The 21,539-nt window shown below is 41.2% G+C and overlaps 2 protein-coding genes across 3 annotated transcripts in view; both read right to left on the bottom strand.

The window, feature by feature from the left end:
* Nucleotides 1–9,395: 9,395 nt before the first annotated feature.
* LOC137088870 (alpha-2-macroglobulin-like protein 1) lies at nt 9,396–21,279 on the bottom strand. 2 transcript variants are annotated; one of them, XM_067452229.1, is made up of 34 exons: nt 21,091–21,279; nt 19,961–20,141; nt 19,739–19,895; nt 19,596–19,648; nt 19,445–19,465; nt 19,200–19,365; nt 19,034–19,118; nt 18,845–18,959; nt 18,659–18,776; nt 18,469–18,578; nt 18,207–18,377; nt 17,907–18,131; nt 17,618–17,830; nt 17,400–17,549; nt 16,847–16,975; nt 16,688–16,763; nt 14,081–14,246; nt 13,766–13,991; nt 12,850–12,973; nt 12,657–12,778; nt 12,529–12,580; nt 12,352–12,435; nt 12,090–12,266; nt 11,934–12,009; nt 11,685–11,841; nt 11,103–11,177; nt 10,850–11,018; nt 10,591–10,775; nt 10,302–10,523; nt 10,113–10,234; nt 9,921–10,002; nt 9,749–9,832; nt 9,569–9,674; nt 9,396–9,491 (listed from the first exon to the last, which is right to left on the bottom strand). In XM_067452229.1, exons 1-34 carry the CDS (start codon nt 21,171–21,173, stop codon nt 9,451–9,453), a joined length of 4,323 nt encoding a protein of 1,440 aa, XP_067308330.1. In that variant the 5' UTR covers nt 21,174–21,279; the 3' UTR covers nt 9,396–9,450. The 2 variants fall into 2 exon arrangements, with proteins under 2 accessions (XP_067308330.1, XP_067308331.1); XM_067452230.1 differs by having other exon boundaries at nt 14,081–14,222.
* The window catches only part of LOC137088868 (alpha-2-macroglobulin-like protein 1), a 74,689-nt gene continuing 62,545 nt past the window's right edge, over nt 9,396–21,539 (bottom strand). The window contains exon 35 of the mRNA XM_067452228.1: nt 9,396–9,421. The gene's annotated coding sequence lies outside the window, so the exon portion shown is untranslated. The remainder of the gene's footprint in view (nt 9,422–21,539) is intronic.

Here is a 21,539-nt window from a genome sequence, read left to right as displayed (position 1 = left end):
ATAAAATTCAAATGGATAAAAAAAATATAATTTCACATGATCTTATAAAAGTGGCTGTTTATAATAAACTTCTATAAATTTTATGCACGCATATTACTCTTACCTGACACTGATATTAAAATCATTGTTGCAGTCTCTGTGATTTGGCTTAATTTATTTTTAAGAGAAGTGTAAGGATAATACAACTTCAGCATTTGGACAGTATTCTGCATTCATTTTGAAATTGACATTTGACATCACCTGACATAATATTAAAGAATAAAATGTAATTGATCTCAGAGATGTGAGTGTTGTGGTTCCTGGTCATAGCAGCACCAGTTGCTGCAGTTAATGAGGTGAATTCAAATGACTTTGACATAGTCCCATTATTTATTTTTTTCCATATTAAATGCCTATTGCCTGCTGTGCACAGTTAAGCTGATGCCACCGGGGTGGCGGTGCCCCCGGCTTGGGCCCGTCATCGCTGCTCGCAGCTTTAATTTATTATTATTTTTTTACGCGACTATTTGGGCATTTTTGGGGCCTTTCCCATGCTCGAAAACTCTTGAAACTTTGCACACGCATCAGAATGCGCGGCCATCAGGGCCGGGCTGAGGCTGGGACCCGGGCGTGGCAGGGGGGCTCGACAGCGCCCCCTAAAGTGGGGTCTGAAAACGGGGTCTATAAATCAAACACACTTCCACGTACATATATGAAACTCGGTACACATATAGAGCTCATCGGGCCGAACAACTTTTGTGCTCTAAGTTATGTGTCAGCCCAACAGGAAGTGAGCTATTATGGGTTGTTCGGAAAACGCATGCTCTGAAATTTGCGATACTCCTCCTAGACGATTCACCCGATCAGCACCAAACTCGGTCAGCATGAAGTCAAGACACTGAGGATGCCAAATTGCGAGCAACTTTCTGATTTCTCAAACGGTTTGGCCGTGGCGAAGAGATGAATTTATGGCGAGAAAAAGGAAACAGGAAGTGTGTAATAACTTTTGCATACATTAATTCATTTTGATGAAACTTCAGCTGTGTGTTCGTTGTAAGAGGCCGATCACATGGATATGACTTTTGTGAGACAAAGTTATAGCGCCACCAACTGGCAGCAGGAAGTGTGTCACTTTCAAAATTGCTTTAAATCCCCATCTTATTTTCACCCGATTTACTTCAAACTTCATCAGTATAATGTCAAAACATGGCAGATATAGACATATGAATGGATTCCTGATTCTAGAAAAACTGTTGTCATGGCAACGTGTCAAAGTCTAATAATCTTTTTTGGTGTTTTTGAGACTCTTCAAATGCTTGAAATTGCATGAAACTCAACACACACATCAGACATGCTGTCCAGAAGATGCAAGCAAAGATTCAGAAACGGGCGTGGTAGAGGGGCTCAGTAGCGCCATCTTTTGTCCAAAGCGGGGGGTTAGTTTTGTCTACATTCACCAAACTCGGTATATATATTGTACATTTCGAGCCGGACAACTTTCTAATTTACAGTCATTAGCTCTGACCAACAGGAAGTCAGATAATTTGGTTGGAAGATAACAAGAAGTCGAAAGCGAGCTCTGAGTTTTTACCTTCTCCTCAAAAGCGATTCATTCAATCTCCTCCAAACTCGGACAACATGAAGTAAATATACAGAAGATGCTAAAATGCGAACGGTTATTGGATATCTCAAACGGTGTTCCCTTAGCAAAAGCCTAAAAAACACAAAATAGGGACACACGTGCCTGGTTCATAAATAAGGCTATACTCCCACCTGCTGGTTATTCTATATATCACACTGTTGTTTTTTTGTTTTTTTTCAACACTTATGCTCTCACTTAAATGACCAGTAGAGGGCAATATTGTATAAGTTTTCAAGCAAAAAACCTTGCCTCTGTGTGTGTGTGACAATGGTTTTCTAGGCTGGTGGAGACTTAAACCTGAATGCACACAGACTCATGGGGACTTCCCAATGGGTACAAAAGCTTATAAATCAAACAGAATGAGTTCTATTGAAAATGTGAAAATGCAGAAAGTTGTGTGATGGGTAGGTTTAGGGGTAGGAGCAGTGTAGGAGGACAGAATATATGGTTGTTACAGCATAAAAACCATTACATCTATGCTGAGTCCCCAAAAAGATAGTGAACCAGGTGTGTGTGTGTGTGTGTGTGTGTGTGTGTGTGTGTGTGTGTGTGTGTGTGTGTGTGTGTGTGTGTGTGTGTGTGTGTGTGTGTGTGTGTGTGTGTGTGTGTGTGTGTGTGTGTGTGTGTGTGTGGAGAGAGAGAGAGGGAGGGGGGCTGATTTCTACCTTCAGCTTACTACAGTGTGTGTGTGTGTGTGTGTGTGTGTGTGTGTGGAGAGAGAGGGAGGGGGGCTGATTTCTACCTGCAGCTTACTACTGTGTGTGTGTGTGTGTGTGTGTGTGTGTGTGTGTGGAGAGAGAGAGAGGGAGGGGGGCTGATTTCTACCTTCAGCTTACTACAGTGTGTGTGTGTGTGTGTGTGTGTGTGTGTGTGTGTGTGTGTGTGTGTGTGTGTGTGTGTGTGTGTGTGTGTGTGTGTGTGTGTGTGTGTGTGTGTGTGTGTGTGTGTGTGTGTGTGTGGAGAGAGAGGGAGGGGGGCTGATTTCTACCTGCAGCTTACTACTGTGTGTGTGTGTGTGTGTGTGTGTGTGCGTGTGCGTGTGCGTGTGCGTGTGTGTGTGTGTGTGAAGAGGTGGGGGGGCTGATTTCTACCTTCAGCTTACTACAGTGTGTCTGTATTGTATAAGTTTTGAAGCAAAATAAACTTGCCTGTGTGAGTGTGTGTGTGTGTGTGAGTGGTTTTCTAGTCTGGTGGGGACTTCAACCTGAATGCACACAGACTCATGGGGACTCGTGTCACTGTAGGGACCTAAACTGAGGTCCCAATGGGTACAAAAGCTTATAAATCAGACAGAATGAGTTCTTTTGAAAATGTAAAAATGCAGAAAGTTTTGTGTGATGGGTTGGTTTAGGGGTAGGGGCAGTGTAGGAGGACAGAATATATAGTTGGTACAGTATAAAAGCCATTAAGTCTATGGTGAGTCCCCAGAAAGATAGCACACCAGACATGTGAGTGTGTGTGTGTGTGTGTGTGTGTGTGTGTGTGTGTGTGTGTGTGTGTGTGTGTGTGTGTGTGTGTGTGTGTGTGTGTGTGTGTGTGTGTGTGTGTGTGTGTGTGTGTGTGTGTGTGTGTGTGTGTGTGTGTGTGTGTGTGTGTGTGTGTGTGTGTGTCTGATGGGGGATGGGGGCCAGTTGCATTTTGATGGTGAAAAGATTAGCTCTTTCATTGCTGTGTGCTTTGGCCAGCATTAAAGGATAAAAAATATATATATTTCTGGGTTTGAATAAAAAAATGGAAAAAGTATGGAACCAGTTAATTTGTAGAGCGTTGACAATATAGTTTTATATAATTAGTTTCATCATTGTGAAAATACAAAGAAAGTGGGAGTATAGCCTTATTTATGAACACGGCTGGATAAGTCTTTGAGAAATATATATAAAAATAAAACACTTGGCTAGTTTTATCTATAGTCACCAAACTCAGAATGAATAAAAATGTAAAATGAATGTACTTTTTGTATTTTTTTTATCAATATATTGGTTTTCTTTAACATTTTGTATTTGAAGATTAATTCTTAAAACTAAAATACTAACATAAAAAAAACACATTTGAGTTTCTTTTTCAAATAATTTTCTCCGACCATTTAGATTTTATTATTATTTTTTGTTTAAAATCTTGTTCAATGTTCATGTTTTTCTAGCCTGGTGGGGACTTCAACCTGAATGCACACAGACTCATGGGGACTCGTGTCACTGTAGGGACCTAAATTGAGGACCCAATGGGTACAAAAGCTTATAAATCAGACAGAATGAGTTCTTTTGAGAATTTACATTTAATTTTTTTGTTTTAAATCTTGTTCAATCGGAATCAGACTATGCCTCTCTCTTTCTGTCTGTCCTAACCCTCCCCCCCCTCACTCTCTCAGGCTCACTCGGTGTGTGTGTGTTTGTGTGTGTGTGTGTGCGTGAGTGTGTGCGTGAGTGTGTGCGTGAGTGTGTGCGTGTGTGGTGGTGGTGGGGGGGTCTCTCTCACTTTGTGTGTGTGTGTGTGTGTGTCACCTTGTCTCTTGATTGTCATAATTTAACACTTTTATATCATAGGCTATCACAAATATTAAATAGCTATCACTTTAGTGTGAAAAATAAGTTTAAAAAAAACCAACACAAAATATAACATATCTTTAAAAAATATACAGGCCTTCTGGACTTACAAAATTGTGCATGTATATTACTCTTACCTGACACTGATATTAAAATCATTGTTGTGGTTTCTGTGATTTAGCTTTATTTATTTATTTGTATTTAAAAAAATATTGAATGCCACACATATTGAAATAAAAACATGCATGCTTTTTGCTGCATAAAATTGGTGAGCAATCACAAGCTACAGGAAGGTCAAAAACACATAAAGAGAAGTTTAAGGATAATACAACTTCAGCATTTGGAAAGTATTCTGCACTCATTTTGAAATTGACATTTGACATCATCTAACATAAAATTAATGAGAAAAATGTAATAGATCTCATAGATGTGACTGTTGTGGTTCCTGGTCATAGCAGCACGAGTTGCTGCAGTCAATGAGGTGAATTCAAATGACTTTGACATAGTCCCTTTATTTATTTTTTCCCATATTAAATGCCTATTGGCCTGCTGTGCACAGTTAAGCTGATGCCACCGGGGTGGCGGTGCCACCGGCTTGGGCCCGTCATCGCTGCTCGCAGCTTTAATTTTTACTTGTTATTCATGTATTTTTATTTTTTCCCTTTGTTGCACTTTGAGATTCTTTGGAATGAAAAGTGCGTTATAAATAATATCTATTATTATTATTATTATTATTAAACTGTCATGTGGTTGGTTTTGACGTTGGCTGTCATTAGGCTATTATAATGTCATGATTTTTTTATAAATTTAATTTGTCATTTACATGTAATTAAGTGTCAATACTCTGTCAAAATATTTTATAACATTGTCATGAATATATTTCTTGACCTAAACTACAGTGGTACAAGTTGAATTTGTCATTAACATGTCATTAAGTGTCAATACTGTGTCAAATTATTTCATAACATTGTCATAAATATATATTTCTTGACCTAAACTACAGTGGTACAAGTTGAATTTGTCATTAAGTGTCAATACTCTGTCAAATTATTTTATAACAGTGTCATGAATATTTAGCTTGACCTGAAATATGGCATCATAGAGGAAATCGTACAGAGTCATTAAAAACTATTAATATAACTCAAAATGATAGAGTGGCATAGACATATACACCTATGATGTCTATGGTGGCACCACTGGTAATGTGTACGCTGTAACAGTTGTTGGCAGAGCCTCAGTCAGGTTAGTTTGTTTAGGTGTTTAATGTCAATTTAGTTTGCAGTAAGTAAAAACAATTCACAACAACGTTATTTCGGGTTTAATATACTTTATTTAAACTTTCGCTCACTCTTTAACGAATAGTTTGAGTTTATTCTTACCATTCCGTTTGTTATGGTGGAGTCCCGTGCGCTGGTGCACCGTCTAAAGGGGTTTCGGGCGGAAACGTTGGCCCTATATATAATGTTCCGGCCTAGGCTCTAGCCGCAACCATTCCTTGTTCAGCCCGGGGTGGGGCTCTAAAGACTATTTCTCTTATTTTTATACATCGGAAGATAATTTATAAAGTGAAGTAATTTGACAAAGTGTTATTTTTCTGTGTTTGTTTATGTGTGTATATGATGTTGATATATATATATATATATATATGTATAATGTATATGTATGTTTATTTTGTGTAATGGCCATTATTTGTGTACGTGTTTTCCCCTTTTTGCGTTAATTGGTGCTGGTCACCTATGTATAAATTCATGCCTTGTGTTTTTAAGAGTCAGTTCTGTGAGAGGGCAGGTCTTAAAAATTAAGTGATTGATTTTATTTCTCAAACTCCTTTTCATATTTTTAAGACATTTGAAATTGTCTATTATCTAACCTTCTGTTGAAGCTGGTGGAGGAAACTTAAAAAATAAAATAAAACATTGTGAACTGAAAAATATTAATGATGCTGTTATTAAAAAATAATTTGACAGCGTATTAACACCTAATTACATTTTAATGACAAATTAAACTTTTGCCACTGAAAAAAATGTATGACATTATAATGGCCTCAATCAACATCAAAACCAACCACATAACAGTTTAAGGTTAACCCTATAAGTTTCTAAGTTTCTTAAATTTGATAATCTGTTATGTCATGTTTATGACAGGTTATGTTGTCTTGGTAATGTCAAGTTGTCATGACAAAGACACTGACAGGTTATGATGTATTGGTTTAGGTCAAGTTGTCATAACAAAGACAACTCCGAAATGTCATCATTGCATTAAAAATGACATAATTAAGCGAATGACACTTAATGACAGTTGTCATAAACAGGCATAAAAACTCCTTCATATTCATGACACATGTCATGATTATGAAGGTGTCATGTCAGTCTTATGCACACCCCTTCAAGTAAAGTGTTACCCTTTGCCTAACAAGGAAGTTTAGCTCTGAAACTTACAGGATATTTTTATATTACCATGACCTTTTATATATCAAAAGCTCAAGGGAAAGTTGATTTCTCAATTAATCACCGCTTTAAAGGGATCCCCTGGTGTTGAGACTTGTATGGCTTAATGTAACATAAATGATGTCTCTTACTGAATTATGTAGTAGAAAACCCATGAAAGATCTACGTTATTTTAAAAATCGATTTTATATTTGGACCATGGGCGGCGCCATTTTGTTTGCGTTCTAGGTTGATGACGTAGAGTGGTTGAACTCCTCAATCAGCTGGCATTACCCGTAGCTATTTTTACCACAACGCAACTCGAAAATTGTTTCAGAGTTAAACAAAACCAATGAAGTCCTTTGTAATTATACTTAAAACACACTCAAACATACATGTGCACACAAACGCAACTATTAAACCTACACAAGTCACAAACAGATCGGCGGGCGCGCACACGACAGGCTCTGTTTCAATCGAGATGTTGGGCTGCTCAGTCTCCACGACAGGGGCTGAATCTGAAATCGACCCTATACCCTTAAATAGGGCATTATTTGAAGGGACGGCCATTTGTAGTGTTGTCCGACACCATAGTGGACATGTTCGAGTGCAGTCATTCAGTCTCACGTTCCACCGCAATAACGAGTGTACAGCCGATTTACAAACAGCTGTCCGACTTCACGGACTCAAACATACATGTGCACACAAACTCTCTCTCTCACACAGACTCACACACACCCCAACAGATCGGCGCGAACACACACACACACACACACCCCAACAGATCGGCGCGAACACACACACACCCCAACAGATCGGCGCGAACACACACACACACACACACACGCACGCACTGCGTGCGCGCATACATAACCCTCAATCTATTCCCTGTGTTGAGATAGACTGTTGATAGTAGATTAACTATAATGCCTAATGTGACCAGCAGAGGGAAATATTTAGGTAGGACGATGGGATAAAGTAACGTGAGGAAGAGAGGCAGGATGTTTTGGTGATGATGCATGCGATTGAGACAGCAGTCTGTCGCTGACCTAGGTGTGTGTGTGTGCGCGCCCGCCGATCTGACTTGTGTAGGTGAGTTTGTGTGCACATGTATGTTTGAGTGTGTTTTAAGTACAATTACAAAGCAATTCATTTGTTTTGTTTAACTCTGAAACAATTTTCGAGTTGCGTTGTGGTAAAAATAGCAACGGGTAACGCCAGCTGATTGAGGAGTTCAACCACTCTACGTCATCAACCTAGAACGCAAACAAAATGGCGCCGCCCATGGTCCAAATATAAAATCGATTTTTTAAATAACGTAGATCTTTCATGGGTTTTCTACCACATAATTCAGTAAGAGACATCATTTGTTATATTAAGCCATACAAGTCTCAACACCATGGGATCCCTTTAAATACAACTCTGAAAGAATAAATGTGATACACCTATGACTTGAGGGTGAGTAAATCATAATTCATTTTTGGGTGAACTATGCCTTACAGCCTTAATTTCAACATATGGTAAGAACAAATGTTTCCAGCAATAGACAAAGGCTTAAAGCAGTTTGGAGCATTTTTTCTTCACGAAAGCTGTGTCATGAGTTTAAATATTTTACTAGATCTTATGCAATGTCTAATTTACTTGACATGTGTAATAAGTGGGATAACGTACACCCAGCCGATTTGCACAGAAACCCCTTCATAACCCTTTTCCACCAAGGCAGTGCTGGTGCTAAATCGGAGCCAGAGCCTAGTTTCAAATCGGTTCTTTGCATTTCCACAGCCAAAGCACCAGCCCCGAACCAGTTACAATGTCGTATAAAGCCATGTGAATCAATAGTAATGCAAGCGTTCGGCATTGTTGATGGAAGACTTGCTCGAGATGCATCGGCACTGTGCAGCCTGATCGCCGTGACATCAAAAGTACAGGGAGAGCAAACGACTCATGCTTTTATTTCACTCACGTGGTATTTTAATATAATATGCGGGTTAGTGTGCGCAGCGTCAATGCATTAGATAGAACATGCCTGGTGTGTGTGTTTCCTGCTGCTCTGCTAGCAGTAGAGTCCTGCAATGGGTCGGGTACCCGTGGGCATAAGTGTCTAAAACAGGTGGATTGTGACATTTATAAAATATGTGGGTGGATAATTAAGTCCGTGTGGGTGGGTAGAAGCGTGGATGAAAAATATTTGCAATATTTCTGTGGCAAGGTGGATGAGCGAGCAAGACCGGGGAGTGATGGTGAATGAGTGTCACCTGTGAGCCACACCGGTCTCAAGTCCTCTCATTAAGGAACTCGGAGGCATATAAGGAGGAGTGACACCAATAAAGGAAGTTACCAGACCTGGATTTGACGTTGAGCTGTGTTTGTTTTATGTGTGTAGGCCTACGTGGCATTTGTCCGTGAGGGGCTGCCCGCGTTACTTTCGTTTTGATTGGTCTTTTAAATGGTCGCCGGTTCTCAAAAAACGAAGGAGGACCAAATCCCATTAAAACAATAAAAGACCTGAAATTTCAGTTGGTGTCAAATGAATCTAAAATATATGAAAGTTAAATTACTACATTATGGAAAATAATGAACTTTATCACAATATGCTAATTTTTTGAGAAGGCCCTGTAGTCTCTGAAAGAGCTGTTAAGTATACCAGAAGATACTGGTCCAAAACAATGTGCAACTCTAGTGGATCTCAAATGTTGCCAGAGATTAGTTGCAGTCTGAAGTTCAGCTTTTACTTTGAAACGTTCAGTGTCTGTTATCAAGCAAGTCATGTTGCAAGGTGTCAGAAGACAAAACAGAAATAGGCCTGACTGTATAAAAGTAGTTTTATTCAAGTCCTGTTTCTTGCAGTCAGTACTGAATTAAATCATGGACAGGGAGATGTGTAGGTCGTCTCAAAAGCGTCACCTGAAAGAGGAACATCAAATGAGCTCTATCATGGTCAGTGAATTCAGAGCAAAGCATGATTAGGGATGAAAACGTACTCGTCTGATAGTAGTCATAAACATTGATGACCGCTGGCTTGAGATTATTCACTGGAAGGACCCGTTTCAGCTGAAGAGTGTAACTCATTGGGACGCCTTTGGGAACCTGCGAGACAGAAGTGATAAACAGCAACACAAACAAGCTTGCAGCTAGTGAATATACCCAGTGTACAGTCTCACCCCTTTCAGATACACTAGGACATGATCATCATCAGCATCAACTCGCTCCACTAGCGGGGCAAATGATTGGGGTGGAGAACCAAGCTGAGGAGGAAAGAGACCATGATTTACAGACACCATTACATCTGAAGGCACTTCAAGCATCTCGGGACTAAACCTTAAACACACGAACCGGTGACACATCTGCGGTGAAGCCTGACAGGAGCTTAATGTCCACGATAACCATGTTAGTGCTTGCTTTTACGCCGTTGTATCTGAGTGTGATGTGGGAAAAAGAGGTTTAGTCAACAAGATCAAGAACGGTTTCCTTTTCTAAGAGGAAAAACAAGAGCTGGTTTTAGGACAAAGTCAAAGGTGTTCTTACTTTACGGTGAAGTTCAACATGAGATTGGCCCCAAGTGGTTGGCAGTCTCCAGTCACCGTCGCTTCAACACTCAGTGTTTTGGTATCTTTAATGGGTGTTGGGATGTTGTAGAAACATGCAACCTATAGTACAAGTAAAGCAGATAAAGATTGAGGTGCAACAGAAACCGTAAAAGCTGAAGATACAGACCTGTACAGACACACAAGTGGATCCTGATGCTTTGACACTATATTTGCCAGGAACATTCTTCAGCGGCTTCTCCTGATACAGCAGCCGGTTATCCCGATTCACAGTGAAGCTAGAAGAGTCTCCCCTTACCACTGATGACTGTACAGTAACAGTGCTGGAGCCATCCAAGCTGAACACTTGAGCAGCGTACACAGACAAGGCATGAAGAGCCACCACTGTGTCCTGAAAACAAGCACCAGATTAAAAACTACACTCAAATATTGCACTCATGTTTGGTAGTCAGAGGCACCTGGGTGGAGGAGAAGCCTCCATAAGGATTCTGCTGGGTCACCAGCCAGTTGACAATGCGGTTAGCATAGCCCAGAGTAGCCGTCGTAAGAGGCCGTTCAGTGAGAACCGCTAGCAGCACATACGCACTGATCTCCACTGCCAGAGTATCACCAGATGTGGTCTGAGACCAGTGAAGCTTCGTGCCTTAGGAAGAGAAGGGAAAAAAAAAGTTGATGATAAAAGAAACTAAACCACTCAAACAAGCTGGTACATTTCACCTTCAGAAATGGCACGGTTGTTCAAGGCAGTTAAAAGCTGTGATCGAGTGGTTGTCTCTCCATCCCCTGCCAGACTGAAGGTGTAGGCCAGTAGAGCTGTGGCATAAGTGTTGCCCAGGCTCCCAACAACAGTCCTCAAGCAGGACAGAGATTTGGTAAGGACGGGATCCTGAAAGCAAAACAGATATCAGACAACAGCCAGAACAGGATGATAATTTGCAAGGAGCTCATTGAGCTACTGGAGATGTTTTACTGTGCCAGGGACGCCTAGTTCAAGCAGCGATGCAACAATGTAGGCAGTCATGGTCACGCCATCACCAACTCCACCCTTTAAAAAAAAAAAAAATTGATTTACAAGAATGGTCTCAAACCAAGTTCATTGGTTAGAGCTGCACAATTCAGAATTAGAGAAAAACCGTGATTCTCTGTTTAGCCCAGTACACGGTCAAATAAGTTGTGGTTGAAAAGACTGAAACTGCTTATCTAGACATGTCAGCTTCTTTGAATTAGCAGCAGCAAGAACTCAGAAGTGAAGCTAGTACTATAAAGTCCCTAAAGTCTTTGACACGTGACATGAAACTGGTTTTAAACCAGAGGTTTTAAACCTTATCAATGAATGAGAGCATTCACAGCAGGATCATGACAGCCAAACTGTCATTTATTAACATGAGCTGCGAAAATATACGCGCTGCTCAAGCTCATGTTTATGACGTGAAACAGCCATTGATAGTAGAATCATTGTCAAATGAGATCACATGGGTCTCTGAATAGAGATCACAATCTTTTAATAATTGTGCAGTTCTAGCTTGAGCATATTAAGAGACAGGTAATGTACCTTCATGAGATTGTTGTGCAAAGCTCCCTGCTGCACGAAACAGCCATCTGAACCCTGCGTGCTGATCAACCAATCCTTTGCACTCTGCAGGACATTTGGATCTATGAAGATAAATTGCCTTGCTAGACCAAAAGACCTCAGGACAAAGGCGGTCAACCTGGCCACAGAGATCACATGTGGCATCACAAAATGAACTTACAAACTGCTGGGGACAGATTATACTCAGCAGTAGAACAGCATGAAACTCACCACGTATTGGATTTATCGTAACCAAAGGTGCTGAATGAACCATCATTGTGTCTGTAGTTTAGTTCTCGTTGGTATCCTGAGTAGGTCAAGACACATGAAAATTGATCAGGACAAGAGTTAGACAGTGTGACAATCCAGAAGAGCAGGACTATTTACCACTCTGAAGGTAGCCCAAGGCGGTCTCTCTAATGGCTGCGGTGAGTTGCCCTGTGACCTTCAGGTACAGCAGGATGTAAATATTGGGAGCAAGAATAACCATATTCTGTTCTCCACAGCCATATGGCATCTTTATCAACCCATCTAGATTCTTCAGGGCACGACCCATTATATCCCCTGCAAGAGGAGAAACAAAGCACACAGAAACAACGTTATTCTACTAAACATCCCCTGTCAGTTGCTATTCAATAAAACACTTTACCAAGGACTGAAACAGAGCATCTGGCTGATCCCTGAACCACATTTGTTGGAAGTGTCAGAGTCACATCTTCAGAAAGAACATTTCCTGGAGACCAAACAGAAAGGATCAGCATTGAGCACTAGGCAAATGTTTGGCTGTACAGTGAACATGTTTGTGAATCACTGAGTGCAAACAAACCCTTTGGACACAGTAACCAACTCTGGGTGTTTGTCCTTTCAACACCTTCAGGCTATTAAAGCAAAAAACCGCATCAGTAAAGCAGAATGAGCGCCATGATAAAACTCCAGAAGCTCTTTAACACTTACCAGGACAAGTAGACTTCGAGTGACAACATCAACGCGCCCTCTTGTCGGCACAGTCACGGCTTCAGTGCCACAGAGAGTCTGGGATGGCTCAGCTGAAGCATTGACAGTCACATTGACAGTTCCTGTGGGTGACAGACAAGTAGTGAGCAACACCACAAACACTTCAAATTCAGAAAGACAGTCAAAAACTGACCGAGAACAAAAGCTGAGAGAACCCATTTGAAGGTCTTTCTCCCATTGGCACAAAGACAGGATGAATATGGCTCAGCATATGGTTTAAGAGTGTAGTTTGTGGCCAAAGCTGGAGTCACTTTAACCTGCCCAAAAGAAACCCCGACACTCGCTATAAAGATCCATTTGTAGGATTTGGGGGCAAAGCCAACACAAATTAACATTCAACGCTATTCATTAAAATCATTCCACACAAACTCACTCCAGATCCAAATTGACAATACATGACCATAATTGAGGTGGGTACCTCAAGTAACTATCAAATGAGTGATTGGTACAAAGCAAGGGACTTTCATTGTATGCATCTGTACACATTTCAGAATACTGCTTGATTGAAATCTGTGTAAGATATATCATTATTCAGGCATGTCTAAAAGTTGAGACCAGATGGTGTATGGTGGTGGCACAAAAGTCACCTCATAAGCAGAAGTAGGGCCATATATCATGAACTACAAACACAATAACTCTAGATTCTAACTTCAATCAATGCATCAGTTAAAAGTGGAATAACCTCATCTAAGAAAGGATAATAACTTAGTACTGACTGATGGTTCAGCCAGGACATGTCTAACCTGCAAGTGTATGTGCCGGTCTTTGATATTATTGAAGCATTTTAACAAATAATCTCATTTGCATTTAAAAGTAGTGTTCTTGTGTTATACACTTACAATTTAATGTCTTAAGCTGCTGATACACTCTACCTTGCAATTAAATGCCCTTTTCACTATTTAGATATTTATGTCTGCAGAGTTGAAAGTTACGCTCCATTCAAATGAGCACTGATGCAAGTTGGAGCTAAACTCTGCAGGACAGTAGCCCTACAGTACTGAGTTTGGCCTGACATTTTACACAGGTTGGGGGGGGGAGTTATGACAGACCATTATGCATTTGGACAGATAGCTGAAGACTGTGGCCTTCAGATCAAAAGACTCCCCACGGATGATGGAGTATGGCAGAGAGAGCTCCAGGAAGAAGGGCTGGAAGACTGTCAGCAGAGCAGGAGGTGCCAGACCAAAACCCTTGGAGGACAGGCAGAATGCCTCAGTCTCCCATGTGGTGATGGTGTCTGGAACCGTGAGGGGAACTTGTGTGGATCCAGTGGCTCTGAAGGACAGCAAATGAAAGAAAGGGTAAAGTAGTCAAAAAAACTGGGCTAATAGCTTTAGAAGGAGTAAACAAGATGCTCTACTTACCCCACTTGAGCAAGCTGCCAGAGCCAGGTTTCTGGAAAGTAAGTCCTGACGGTCACTTCAGGAGCAGGAAGTGATGGCGCCTCTAAAAGGGGAAATGTTGTCGCCATTCTTTCTGTTGGAAAAGTCATTTCGTCCATCATGTCTACAGGAACAGGAAAATAGTCCACTGAAAGAGAAGCGATTTTACACGGAACTGTCAATGTCTGCAAAATAAACATGGGGTTCATAAATCACCCTCCTGGCTAATGTGACCAATCACGAAAGTAAGGACATAAGTCGGGCATTGAGTTTCATAAATTCTGAAAGTGTAGTCTCCAAGCTTTCCAATGATGTGTAAAAGGAAAACCTGATAATGTTTGGAGAAGTTGTGGCCATTTGAATGTAGGCATTTAGAATTGTTTAAATGAGAGAAACCAGCTGCTAAAGATTGAGAAGTTCTCACCTGCTGGGAGTCACAATAGGGCTCCTTTAGATAAGCCATACCCCTTTTAGAGCTCCCCCTGTAAAGCTGCATGGTTGCTAGTAATGACATACACAACAAAAGGACTGCATACGATTAATAATAAAGGACAGCAGATGCTAACATTACCATCTAAAAGCCCATTATTGTAATGGTTTTGGCTAGTGATACAATGCGTACGATAGATGACTACAATTAAAACGATAGTTAATAACAATAGGTAGGGGAGGTATAAACATGAGAACGTGCATGTGTTCTTAGAATGAACAAAACAAACTTGGGTGTTTATGGAAACTCACCCCATACAGAGCTCATGTGTATGAAATAAGTTGTTTGGGCACACTGTTTCCTGGTGTCTTTGTGGATGTACTGTGCATCTGTGTGAGGTAAGATCCATAACCATGGCTATAGTGTAGGGGTAAGGTGCATGTAATTAAGTTCACACAAAGCAATCATAGGGTTGAATCTGCCTTTTGCCACACTAAACGAGAAACATTAAATATGTTAGATGCTTTTTCACTTTTCTAATATTTTTTGAATTCTTATATCAGATAGGCATTTATTTTCAATGTGATGGGAAAAGGGAGTAGAGAGTGTGGCAAAAGGTGGGTTCGAACCATAGGCGCCGATTTATGTTTTCCTCCGTGGGTACTCATTGGCACACACGGCCTTTAAAAAAAGATGCAAAAAAATGTTTGACCAATTTTTTTACATTTCAGAACCTTAGGAAATGGACAGCGGCCGACACGAACACACACACCTATTTAATTGATAATAAAGCCGTAAAGTAGCATCTCTTTCAAATCAGGACAGTGCCAATTCTCACAAATACAGACAAATATATCATGTAATCATGCACAAAACTTGACCATCTCTGAGGAAAGCTAGGTGAGATTTTGATACAGCTAGAGAGAAGACATTGATGACATGCCTTTATTTGTCAAAAAAGGAGAATACGTATATCTACAGGAACTTATTGCCCTTTTTAGCACACAAACATTGAACTGAAGAATTAACTTGCATTTATCAAACTGCCAACATCAGTGTAGGTTTGCCTTGTTATACTCTCGTCCTGTTATACGCGTCCGCACGAGCGCGCACGCTGCAAAAACGCGGAGTGCACGAGACCCCGTTTCGCTTGGCGGTGTGTCCGTCAAATCTTTTAACTTTGCCTGCGGCTCCGCAACCGAAGAAGCACGAGATCCAGACGAATCTGGCCGAGCCTGACGTCTCATCACGGCACACACCCAGTCTGCGCGTCGAGTTTAAACATCTCCCCAAACGGACGAGGCGCGCGCTCCGTCAGCGAGAGAAACATCGAAAACAAACAAGCATGCAAATGGAAATTATCGCGGCCGGAAAAATTATCGAGCTCATTATTTTATTATCATTGACTATCGCGACAGTTATTATACTTTTTGGGGTTTTTTGGCCGATGGCCCTCGGTTGGACGGCCGTTCTGGACTTTTCCAGAACGCACAGATTGCCAATCCGTCCCTGACTGGCAGTCTGGCACACGTGGGTGCTCGATATTTTCCGTGGGTGCTCGAGCCCCGGAGCACCCACAGTATCGGCGCCTATGGTTCGAACCTCTGATTTCTCATGTGCCTTACCCCTAACACTAGCCACGATTACAGATTTGACCCATTTCTCCATCTATCCCCATCAAATGTTACTATCGATATAGCCTCTGATATCTTATGGTGCAACTCGTCTAACACCAGTCCGATACATTCTTCCTCTTTGCTCAATTGTAGTTTAGGGATATTCAGTTTTATGCCGCTTTCATTGTCGTTCGAATAGTCTCTACAGCCAGCCAGAGCGCTGCATGAATATTTAGCCACGCGTCCCTTGGAGGGTGGGGAAATAACAAAAGCCAGTATAGAAATACACAGACAAAAGGTGATTTCAACCTCAAAATGTACACCTAAATATATCAATACTGCCATCTCAAACATTAAGAGGCTGTGTAATTTCAACAAATTCTACAAAAAAAGCAAAACATTTTGCTTGAAAGTAGAGCTGCTGACTTGCCCCCTAGTTTCTGTGACTGGTCACATACACAAAATGTGCATTTCTAATTCCTCTTTTAAGTCAAGGCCAGTTCACCACAAATTTATGGAAACAGCCTGTCTGCATAGACCTACTATCAGGGAAGCTGGGATAACGACGGCATGGACGGGCTTGTAAAGCAAGATTTGTTGCAACCTTTATTCCCAGGCTCTGTCAGAGTAACAAGACAAACATTATTAAAGTCAATGGTGCTGTATTATTCAGTGACTAAATGGTCATGAGTTGTTTTGTACCTTGAATGTTTTGTAAGCTTTATATTTAGAATCTCGACGCCAATTGGGTAGAGAAACACAGTGTTTTGGTTCATCATCAATGCTGTATGGATAACCTGATAGCGATCGCACCGGAAGCAAGTCAAACACCTGGGACAAGGAAACTGTTTATACATCACTTGTTTCTGGAAAATGTAACCAAGTGTATTGTTCGTTACAGCATTTATGATGTAACCCCCTCCTGTTCGAACAGCCCCCTCCAAGCGAGACTCGAGCTCTGGTCTGGTATTAGTCGGACACTAACAAGGAGGCTAAAGGCTGTAATCTCTAGCAGTCACACCGAGGACTCTCTTGAAATCAGAAGAGAGGGTCTCTTGAGATCAAAAGAGTGACGTTTACTCGCACATTAACTACCAGCTGAACTCCGTTAGAGATGTAAACAAACTGCTATATAATCCAATCAGGCACAAAAGGATAGGCTTGTCAAATTGAACCATCAGCAATACTCAAATTCTAAAGACACCTAAACGTCAATCAAAACCAACAAGATATAAAATCAGCAGCACGTGGATACCCTTTCAGCACTCAGACGTCTTCCTGGCTCCATGATCCGGACACTCTGATCTACAGCACTGATGCCACACAGAGATCCTGCTTGAGCAGAGACAGTCAGAACATTTCCCTCAGCAGGAACAGCTGTATCAGGAGAGAACTGCAGAGACACCTGAAACAAGGACCAACACACTGTAGGGCATGTCACCATTCCCCACTTGAAGCCAGTGCACATCATACCTGGGGTTGGAGACACATTTCTGTCTCAAAAGACACACTAGCAGCAACTACAGTCTCACTGGGCAGAACACAGTAGACCAGTATCTGCACAGCTGGAGCGATACCAGCAGTGACAAACAGTTGGAAAGACACAGAGCCACTTGTGACTGTATTAGAAGCCTTCACGCTTACTCTCTGAAATCCATGGAGGACGATCACTCCTCTGGACAAGACCTGACAAGACAAATGGTGCATAAGTGCACTGGACAGACAAAAGCAGTTAATACATAAATAACAGAGGTTTACTCACCATATAGATAATGTCAGCATTGTAGTCCCCAGTCTCCCCAACAAAAGAAAACTTCACGGTTATTGGAAAAACAGCACCACATTTAAGCGGCTGCTCGAGCGCCACTATAGTCAGTTCACTAGATGATGGAATGCCAGAAGTGGGTCGGAGAAGCTGAACAACCCTCCTATCTGTAGTGAAGTATGGTGATTTGTAACTATAAACAACTTCTGGAGTCACACTTGCCTGGGGAACAATGAGCAGAATCAGTTTCTTGCAAGAGAAATCTTCAGGTCATAAAATATAAAAAGCACCTCCTACCACCAGATTGAGATCAGCTTTAGGAAGATCAGCAGTGTTGAGGGAGTACATGGCCAGTCCATTCTGGTTTGTAGTCAGATTCAACAGCAGTTTATTGGGCCAGCTGTTACCGTCCAGGAGATGCACTGCTTTGTTCATAATGGGAGTACCATCAAAACGAGACACTGATATCTGTTAGGAATGATCAAGGTAAGGAAAGGGAACCAATGTAAAGGCTTCTGCAACCAGGTAAAAAAAAAAAAAAAAAAAAAAAAAAAGTTACCTTTCCATTAATTGTTAATCCAGGTTCAAAATAATCTGGGAGGTCCACAAATGTGACCTTGCCAACTTCAAATGTAATGGACACTGTTGCAGATTTTGACATCATTACATCTAGGGGGGAAAAAAGAACCACCACATAAGCACATCAACTTTATACACATGCTGTTGGATCAGATAAGCCAATAGCTCACCTGTTCCCTCCTCAGTGACATTCACATTTACAAGAAATGTGTCTTGCATATATTCAAATTTGGTGTTGAAAAACTCTGACACATCAACAGTAAGGGAGGCACAGCCCGTGGCATTGATCTGGAAGAGTCAAATTTAGTTCAACAACAAGCAGGAGACACCCTCCACTGTAAAGGCAGGAGTCACACCTTTGACGTTTTATTCAGACACTGACGGATCACATTAGGAACCACAGCATATGGATATGGATCACGGCACACTTCCACAAATGCTTGACCAGATACAGGTTGGCCATATGTGTATCTGGGAAATTAGTCACAGGGAACAAGATCAAAAACTGACCAAGCACAAGACAAGAGAATGCAAGCCTCACTCACTTGGCACAAGCCTCAACCTTCAGTCCCACATCTCCAACGCTGTACATTTGTGGTGTATTTAACGTCACATCAAACTTGGGCAAAACTAAACCAGAAACAAGACTCCTTAGGTTAAGAACTCAGATATTCATTGAACTGCTGCACATTATATACACAGACCACTTACCATATTTTTTCACCTCAAAAACTTGGGAGATCATCCGTTCACCAATAAAAGCCTTTAGTGTGTACATCCCTATCTGAGCCTCTGGATTTAACTCATGAGAAAGCTGCAAGATCCACTGTGTTGAGGAAACGTTTGTCCACTGACCAATTCGGTTATTATTATTGTCCTATTAAGACAAGTAACAGCAGACATGCAAAAAGCTTAACTGGCACCATTCAAAGACTTGCAATGGAACAAATTCTTACCTCCAGCACCACCAGATTGTACTGTAAGGACAAAGACATAATAGGCATTTAAAAAGCAAACATTGATGCAGCAGCCATTGAAGAGTGCAAAACTGCTAATTTATTGCATGTTATTTTTTATTTGCACAATTTGTTCATGTTCAGGTCTTACCATCTGATCAAAAGGCACAAATCTGGGATCCATGGTGACAACTCTGAAATTCACTGCAAAAGACAGCAGCAAATGCTCATTGCATCATGCACTTGAATATGATCAGAACTCTAATACTCAACCAAGGGTCATGCACTGCTCACCTGTTTGTCCTGGATTGTAGATGGGTTTGTCTGTTTGGATGAAGGTCAAAGGCAGATAACGTCTGAACATGACAATCCTCTTTTCGGTTGCTCTGAAGGTCTTCCCTTGAACTTCCACCTTCAGCTTCTGCACAGATTCTCCATCTACTCGAGGAGCCTATGGAGAAATCCAGTTAACAACAAACCAGACAAGAAAAAGCCACATGTCTCATGATAACAGACCTGGAAACTAAAGCAGCTGTGAAACGACTTAGCAGAAACCTTCTGCACAAGTTGAATCGTACTGGTGTCATCAAGCAGAGAAATTGTCATTGTGAGACTCTCTTGGGGTTTTAGAAGGGTTATGCATAATTTGGCCTCAGATCCAGACTCAATCACTGCAGGGAATGTCACCATGAATAACCTGTAGAAACATCATGAAGTTTAGATTCATAGAGCAAAGGGACTCAGGTCAGAACATGTAGGTTGAACAGTCACATAAAGTGGATGCCACAGGGTTGCCATGTCTGTTCATAGACAGAGGGGGGGGGGGGTAGAGCTGCATGATTTTAGATGAACTGAGAAAAAAAAATCGTTTCTGATCGAGATCATGATCTTGAACAGATAACACGCAACTTAAGAGGTTCTGACAAAAATGTTAGTTGCAGCAGTGCATTGAAAAATGTTTCATGTTTCTATGTTTCTTTAAAAATTGTTTATAAAAAAAATGTAAGAGATGTTATTACACCAGAATCACCAACAGTTGCTTGGGCATTCATAACAGTGCAGAGTAAAGAGAGTGCTTTCAATGAATTCCTGTGTTTCAATGAATTTCAGTGAGATAATTAAGTGATGATTGACTAATCGTGGTGTTACCAGATAAGCAGAATCACTAAAGGGAACCAAGAACAGAAAACACTAAGCCATTACACATTAACCAGTTTGACTTGTCATACTTCTACAAAAGTTTAGAGGTTAAGATTTTATGGAAAGTTACATATCAAATCAGTATGTGATCAGTGTCTGCTTAGTTGCGCTTTTGACCCTTTAATTTATCAACAACAGCTAACTGACACCCCGGGTGCCTAATTGCCCTCTTCTAACTTTCATAGCTCAGTTTGGGTCAATAAATCCAACCTTGGTCATCAACAGAATAGTTAACTTAAGGGTTAACTGACACAAAGTCCAATGTGAAAATTCACAAATCAGAATAGTGATGTTATTAATGACTCCAGCAAGGGCTAACAGCCCTAAATTGCATTTTCTAAAGTGTTCACAAGTCAGTAAAATGGTTAACTGACCCCAATAGCACTGTGCAACCAGTCACAAATCAGACAATTCTATTTGAGCCACTTAAAGCACATGATACTCACGGTCCTAAAGTCTGCCCATCAACAGCAAAGAGGAAAAGGGCTAAAATGAGCCCTTTCCAAACACAAATCTCCTTCACAGCCATGAGGAGAAATCATCCAAGTCTAGACAGAAATTGAGCGTCTCTTCCAGAAACTGCAGTACTTCTTTACAAATTCACACTGATCTACAGCTTGACTCTCAATCATCTGTACTGATACTTACTAGCGTTATTGAACCGCTCTTAATAATTGGGATCAGGTTGATTGAGCACTCACAGCCAATCAGGGCGTTTTTAGGGCGGAGTCCCGGTAGTCTAATCACTGAGTTGCTGGTACCTACCCACGCTGTAGAAGTAGATCGCATTCGATGTAAAGCCAAAGTTCACGACTTACGTGGTCACACTGGCCCTCATTTATCAAAAGTGCGTACACCAAATTTCCAGCGTACACCTTGCGTACACCCAAACCCA

This window comes from Pseudorasbora parva, chromosome 9 (genome assembly GCF_024679245.1).
Source record: "Pseudorasbora parva isolate DD20220531a chromosome 9, ASM2467924v1, whole genome shotgun sequence".
Classification (NCBI taxonomy): domain Eukaryota; kingdom Metazoa; phylum Chordata; class Actinopteri; order Cypriniformes; family Gobionidae; genus Pseudorasbora; species Pseudorasbora parva.
Note: the sequence above shows the minus strand (reverse complement) of the source record. Positions and strands in the feature narration are given on the sequence as shown.

Excerpts from the sequence above, each read along its gene's own strand:
- LOC137088870 (XM_067452229.1), bottom strand. The coding sequence starts at position 21,173 with ATGGCTGTGAAGGAGATTTGTGTTTGGAAAGGGCTCATTTTAGCCCTT. Across the intron at positions 13,992-14,080 it reads TGGCAGCTTGCTCAAGTGGG|AGCCACTGGATCCACACAAG; the intron begins GTAAGTAGAGCA and ends GCTGTCCTTCAG. Across the intron at positions 12,436-12,528 it reads TTGGTTACTGTGTCCAAAGG|GAAATGTTCTTTCTGAAGAT; the intron begins GTTTGTTTGCAC and ends TTTGGTCTCCAG.